Genomic DNA, 7106 nt, shown 5'->3' on the forward strand with positions numbered 1-7106 from the left:
GTCGATCACATAGGCTTACACAACATACAAAAAAAACTATGATATGCACTTACCTTACTCACGTGGGAGGAGGCCCTTGATCGCTTCTATTACTCCTTTGACCAATTTCACCATGACTTCGGTGGGAGCTGCTCAGTGAGGCTCCCCAGATTGCATTTCCAGAGGCATCTGGAAGCAACACTCGCATTCAGGATGACCAGGATGGCCTTGTTTGGAGAACATTGAATATTGTCTTTGATCAATTAGTACAAAAGCTAGTTGAATATGGAACTGTTTTATTGTATAATCTGGTTAGTTTAGGCCGCAATACAGGAGGTCTGATGAAAAAAATAATACACAAGTAGATGTGGTGGGATAGGCAAAATGTTATGCTCAGTTTTCAAAATTACATTTAGGAGAGCTCCAAGCATGAAAGTAGGCCTACCCCAAGTGAAAAATTAAGTTTCAATCCATCCGGTCATGCAATCCATCCAGTCATGCATTTCTCATACATTTGTTGTAAGGAAAACTTCTGACATTTTGCATCGCTATGTTTTAGACTGTATATCAAGTACAGTGCCTTCGGAAAGTATTCAGACCCCTTGACTTTTTCCACATTTTGTTACGTTACAGCCTTTTTCTATTTTTTTCCTCCGAAATCTACACACAATACCCCATAATGAAAAAGCAAAACAGGGTTTTAGTCATTTTTGCAAATATATTATGAATAAAAAACAGATACACCTTATTTACATAAGTATTCAGACCTTTTGCTATAAGACTCGAAATTGAGCTCAGGTGCATCCTGTTTCCATTGATCATCCTTGAGATGTTTCTACAACTTGATTGGAGTCCACTTGTGGTAAATTCAATTGATTGGACATGAGTTGGAAAGGCACACCTGTCAGTAAAAGGCACATGACAGGCCGCTTGGAGTTTGCCAAAAGGCACCTAAAGACTCTCAGATCATGAGAAACAAGATACTCTGGTCTGATGAAACAAAGATTGAACTCTTTGGCCTAAATGCCATCTCTACAGTGAAGCATGGTGGTGCCAGCATCATGCTGTGGGGATGCTTTTCAGTGGCAGGGACTGGTGAGACTAGTCAGGATCAAGATGCATCCTGTTTCCATTGATCATCCTTGAAATGTTTCTGCACCTTGGAGTCCACCTGTGGTACATTCAATTGATTGGACATGATTTGGAAAGGCACACACCTGTCTATATAAGGTCCCACAGTTGACAGTGCATGTCAGAGCAAAAAACCAAACCATGAGGTCGAAGGAATTGTCCGTAGAGCTCTGAGACAGGATTGTGATGAGGCAGAGGTCTGGGGAAGGGTACCAAAACAATTCTGCAGCATTAAAAGTCCTAAAGAACACAGTGGCCTCCATCATTCTTTAAAAAAAACTGCTCAGGACCTCATACTGGGGTGAAGGTTCACCTTCCAACAGGACAATGACCCTAAGCACACAGCCAAGACAAAGCAAGAGTGGCTTCGGGACAAGTCTCTGAATGTCCTTGAGTGGCCCAGCCAGAGCCCGGACTTGAACCAGATCAAACATTTCTGGAGAGACCTGAAAATAGCTGTGCAGCGACACTCCCCATCCAACCTGACAGAGCTATGGGAAATATTTATGGTGGGAAAATGATTGACCGCTAGGTTTTATGGGTACACTTCAACCAAAGATTTGTATAACTTAACCAAGATACAAACGAGTCATAGTGGGCAGAACAAGCAAGGAGGTGGACAGAGCCAAGCATGCGCTAGAGATATCCTTTTGGGGCGTTCTAGTATGAATCTGCATATTTCCGTTACGGAACTCCTACTCTGTGAGGTGCGCATGTGCAATAACTCAATTTGCTTTTGCGCTCCTTCTAAACAGCGTGATTTTTAAAAACATTTGAAAAGGGTAAAGTCTACAAAGGTTAGTCCACTCTGTTCATAACAAATTCTAGTTTGGGAACAGAAAACTATTGAGCTCAAATGTTTAATCGATGAGAAAATGTGCAGCATATCAGCCAAAATCCATCTCGTTCCATCTTCTCCCACTGCGCGCCAGTGGGCTTCCTCTCACTACCATATATGGTAGTGAGTGGAAACGCCAACCGGATACTTCACATTTATACATCCAGTGAAATATCTGTCTTATTGTTCCATCTGTGCCTCTACTGGGGGCTGGGTGCTGCCCATGCGAAAATTACCTTTTGGCCACTTGAGGCCTCTATCATCCTCTATGATATGCACGCATCTCATTAAATTCTGAACAGTGAAGTACAAGAAGCGTCTTTCTTTTTCCCAACGCAGTTAAGCCAAAACCACGCCCCGTTATTCAGAATAACGGGGCGTTCTACAACTCTTTGCGCTCTCTCCAAGTCCGGAAGTGAATATCACGTAGAACGAAATTTCAGTCACTGATTAATAACATTTGCCCTTGTATTTCAAGATTGAAAAATATAATAACAATGTTGTGGACCGAGCTAGCCATTAACATCCCTTAACGCTCAAAGACGGATTCAATGGCTGTAGCATAGCGTTGTCGACTGAATGATTAGCTGATAAATATTTGAGAAATTATGAATAATAAGTATGTGCTTTTACCTGATAATTGACTACTGATGATAATATAACAACTTAAAATACTGAGCTAGTAACGTTAAGTGGCCTAGGTTAACTTAGCTGACCTTCAATTGAGGGAATTCAGCAGAGTTATCTGAGACATTTTTACAACTCATTGAAACTCTGAAAATAAATACATGGGCAAATGTTACCAAACATAATAATAATAGGCCTGCATTATGGTAGGCAGCTAATTGTTAAATTACACTTTCCATCCCTACCTTGGAAGGTCACTGTCTCTGCGCTGATCGCCTGTGATTGAGACAACGCTAGCTAGCCAATGGGAGCGTAGTAGAACGCCCCTCTGAATAACGGGGCGTGGTTTTGACTTAACCGCGTTGGGGAAAAGAAAGATGCGTACAAGAAAGCCATACGTTTAGGAGACAACATGTTGAATATGGTACTTTGATTACTAGCACTTTTTGACAGAAGAATTATCGCACGTGAGTGATTGAAAAATGCAGGTAGCAACAAATTAATGTTCCTTGATTATTGGTTGACGCAATTTATTCCGTGGCCAATCATGTGCCTCGGGGTAGACGTTTTCTGAGAGCCCTGGAAAGCGCAAGGTGTGTTGCTTGAACGCGTGATTAACTTCAGCAATTTCCAGAACGATAAACTGATTCCGATTGGACAAAGCAGCGTGAGCTGTTAGGAGAAGAGTATAAATACCCCCAACGCGTTGCTCTAGCTGTAGGCAGTGTTAATGTTTGTGGGGGGTGTGTTTGTAGCCTTTGGATGTGGGGAAAATATTTATAAGAAATCAGTTATAAAAATATATTTAATTTATTTTGACCAAACATAGCTATATCAAGGTAAGCTATTTTATTCTATACTTGTTGAGTGTTGTGACGCTGCAAGCAAACGCTTTGTGTCATTATTAGGACTAACCAAAAAATGTTATACAGAAGTTTTTTAAACATATTTAGGGCTTGTACATAAATGTACTCTATCTACTCCGATTTCAAAGCACTCGTCAGTGTGCCAGAGGGCAGAATTTACGAACACCTCTGCAAAAAAAAAAAAGGATTAAATTGTCAGCAGCGCAGTTAGTCACCAACGCTCTGGATAACTTGAACATAACCAGTTCTGCTAGAGCGACTAAAATGGTCAGAGGTGTTCTCATTTGTCTGGCAGTAGTTAGCCAATGTTGGCCAGTTAGCTTGGGTGCTTGGCTGCCTTTTGAGGTCAGAACGCTCGGATCAACTCTACTCCTCGGCCAGAGCGTCCACTGTGAAACGCTCTGAATTTGAGCGCACTCTGGCACTCCAGATTGAATTTACGAACACCCCTAGCAACAGTAACTAGATGCAAATTGGTTTACTTTGAACACTTATAAGCTTTGTTGATGACAAGTTGGCGAATGCTTGCTAGCTATCAAAGTGTAGGCTATGCGAAGTTGGCTTGTGAATTATTGCTCAAATCTAAATAAATAAAAAAAATACTTATTTTTACAGCCCTTCTAAAAAGGAACAAAGGGGTTCTCGCCATGGTTGCTACAAGCAAACTGAAGAGTAAAAACCTGGAATGCGTATCAGAATTGATTGGCCGTAGATACGACCAGGCTTGTATTGAAAATGGTAAGCGTTTTGAGCTCTTTCTCATACGATGTATACGTGCATGTGGGCATATTGCAACTGGGCGTTTCTAAATTCTCCAATCCATTCATTCAGCGCTTGTTTACTCCAATATTGGTGCGTAGTTGCAGGGAAGAATGGAAAGGGAGGAAGGGATGGAAAGGGAGGAAGGGAGGAAGGGATGGAAAGGGAGGGTGGGAGGAAGGGATGGAAAGGGAGGGTGGGAGGAAGGGGATGGTGAAGTCAAAAGATGACGTCATCTTTTATCATATGCTCTATGCTAGCCTACAGGACTCCGTTTCTTCAAATAAAGTTGTTGGCATGTATCAATGTGAGATTTGAATGCACACAGACGGCATAATGACTGTCGATGTTGTACTGTAGTTAAAATTCTAACTTCTACGAAACATCGAAATCGAATTGTCCCATACCTCACCTGACAATTACAAAGATTGAGTGCAGACAAGGTGTTATGTTAACGACAGTCCATGCATCATGACTCTGGCTCAAGTCTTAATTCCCTTCTCACTGACCTGAGGACTGGATAGGTGAAAGCCTAACCGCCAATATGCATTATGGTGATCAGTGGATTCAGGCAGTGAAGAGGACATGACACTTTGGGAGGCCTTTGTGCTACAAGACTGTCATCGACTGATTGCTATGTCATGTGGTTAACTGATAGGTCAAATGCCTATCCTGGTGTTAAGACCTGGCAATGTCTAAGCAGTGGAACACAACCTTTTGTTGCATATTTTAGTTTTTTCATACTGAATGCAGCCCTGGTGACTCCAATGTATGGAAATCAAATGGTGACACCATTAAAATATAATTTCCCCCTTAAATTGGTCCATATTATCAGGCTGGTCTGTTAACAATAAGAATGATCATCTGTAGCCCAACTGATTCAGCATTGTGGTTATAAATAAATGGTCAGACTCATGGGGTTGGCCATCTCTCTTTGTGCTAATCATTAGCTATATCACTGTCCCAAACTTTCAGTCATGGGGAAACAGTCTATGCCCCTTCACTTACCCAATTGAACGAACTGCTACTGTTGCACAGATATGATAAGAACACCACTTACTCAAGAAACCGTATACAAACACCAGTACCTGGTTTCATATCCATATTGAAATCAAGAGATGTATAAAGGAGAAATAAACCAGCTTACTGCTGTGCAATGTCAGTGGGAATTTCCAATCATCAAATTTCTCATGGTATATTATTGACTGGGTCAAATTGGCCTGTCTAACACTGGGGGGGTCCATGTCTCCACCTCAAGTTACACACGCCTGACTTTATCAAATGTTCTTGTATTTGACTGAATCCCATAGTATGCACTTTTGCTTTGTCTTTAAAACAGCACTCAACTATTGTCTTTTTGTCTTCCGTCAGAGCTGGATTTCTGGGACCACTGTTTGGCTGAGCCCCACCTGAACGTGGAGTTGTCTGAGGACAGGACGTGCCAGCAGTTGGCCAAGATGTTTGAGAACTGCTTGTCACAGGCCAAGAAGACCACGATGCGTTGCTCTAAGGTGCTGGTCCCTGAGAAGCTGACTCTGAGGATAGCGCGCGACGTACTGCGCCTGTCGTCGGGCGAGCCGTGCGGCCTACGAGGCTGTGTACTCTACGTGCACCTGGAGCAGGAACAGTGCTGTAAGCAGCTGGAGCGCATCGTGTACAACGCAGACGTGGTGCCCACCTTTGAGCTGACGCTGGTGTTCAAGCAGGACTGTAGCGCCTGGCCCAGTCTCAGGGACTTCCTGCACATTGGTGCCTGTTTCACTCCAGGCTTCAGGCATGCGCTCAAACTCAGCCCTGGCTTCCGGCTCATCAAGAAGAAGCTCTACTCCTCCTTGGCTGGTACCGTGGTAGAGGAGTACTGAGAAGGGGGAATTGAGGAAGGTGGGTCACCATGGTTCAGTCGGCTGTCCTTGGGGTGGCATGTACAGTGCTTTTCTACACTTGAGTATCTGAATGTTAAGATCACTCCCGGGGGGGTCTTATTTTCTACATGTTTTTGTATGAATAGTTTGTCATGTGAATGAGTAGTGTTGTACAAAGGTTGTTGTCCAGCTTGTCTGTTCCAATGTCCAGGATTGTACAACTGATTATTAAAAATGGATGGACAAGGCTTGGTTACTGTAATAGATTGTCTAATGCCTAAACAAGATTAGTGTAATTTGACTTCACAATATTTGAACATACTTTGCCAATCTGTTTTTCCAGATTTGTCCACTGCTGTGCAGCGAAGTAAACCCACCTAGAGGCTATAGGAACAGGACTTGGAAAAGTTCAGGGGGGCCATAATGTGGGTGTTCAATGCTGAATTGAGGGTATGTGAATGGTATGGGTTTGTTAGTGAGCCATTGAATGTTTGTCCTTGTGAACATGCTGCTCAATGATGGGCTCCAACCTTGACGGATGCCTTAAACTGCCATTTAGATAATGTTGAAGAAAAATCGAAATGTTCGTTTTTTTTTCTTGCACTTGTTAGATCCTAGCTCCATGGGGTTCTTCAGGGCTTTTTCTTTTTGTACCTTTCTCAATTGATGGCTGTTTAAGCAACTGAGGATTTTTTTGTTTTGTTGAGATTCCTGTTAAAGGGCAATCTTGTCTTTTTGACAATAAAACTTTTTAAACCTACCTTGAGTCACTTGTCAAGTGTTAATGTGTTCAATCTGTTCAGATGCACTACACTCCTGAAGTTGGTTGCCATTTTAAATGTCCTAAGACTTATTAAATTGTAATTTTTGTACAGGAGATGTTGGATAATCTGTCACAGCCAGCTGTGCTGCATGTTCTGGTGCCATGAATGAGACGGGGATAGTTCTTACTAACAAAGACGTAAACAAATTTGTGCTCAAAAGTAAAGAAATAAGCTTGTGTGTGGATCTTTCAGCTCATGAAACATGGTGCATTTATATTTC

The 7106-nt window shown here is 42.3% G+C and overlaps 1 protein-coding gene across 6 annotated transcripts; it reads left to right on the forward strand.

Annotated features, from left to right (window-relative positions):
* Positions 1-2956: 2956 nt before the first annotated feature.
* Positions 2957-6822, forward strand: LOC106577589 (DNA damage-inducible transcript 4-like protein). 6 transcript variants are annotated; one of them, XM_014155776.2, is made up of 3 exons: positions 2957-2999; positions 4057-4179; positions 5572-6822. In XM_014155776.2, exons 2-3 carry the CDS (start codon positions 4089-4091, stop codon positions 6060-6062), a joined length of 582 nt encoding a protein of 193 aa, XP_014011251.1. In that variant the 5' UTR covers positions 2957-2999; positions 4057-4088; the 3' UTR covers positions 6063-6822. The 6 variants fall into 6 exon arrangements, with proteins under 6 accessions (XP_014011251.1, XP_014011250.1, XP_014011249.1 ...); XM_014155775.2 differs by having other exon boundaries at positions 2969-3063; XM_014155774.2 differs by having other exon boundaries at positions 2969-3042.
* Positions 6823-7106: the final 284 nt, after the last annotated feature.

This window comes from Salmo salar, chromosome ssa18 (assembly GCF_905237065.1).
Source record: "Salmo salar chromosome ssa18, Ssal_v3.1, whole genome shotgun sequence".
In the NCBI taxonomy this organism is placed as follows: Eukaryota; Metazoa; Chordata; class Actinopteri; order Salmoniformes; family Salmonidae; genus Salmo; species Salmo salar.

Excerpts from the sequence above, each read along its gene's own strand:
- LOC106577589 (XM_014155776.2), top strand. The coding sequence starts at position 4,089 with ATGGTTGCTACAAGCAAACTGAAGAGTAAAAACCTGGAATGCGTATCA. Across the intron at positions 4,180-5,571 it reads CCAGGCTTGTATTGAAAATG|AGCTGGATTTCTGGGACCAC; the intron begins GTAAGCGTTTTG and ends GTCTTCCGTCAG.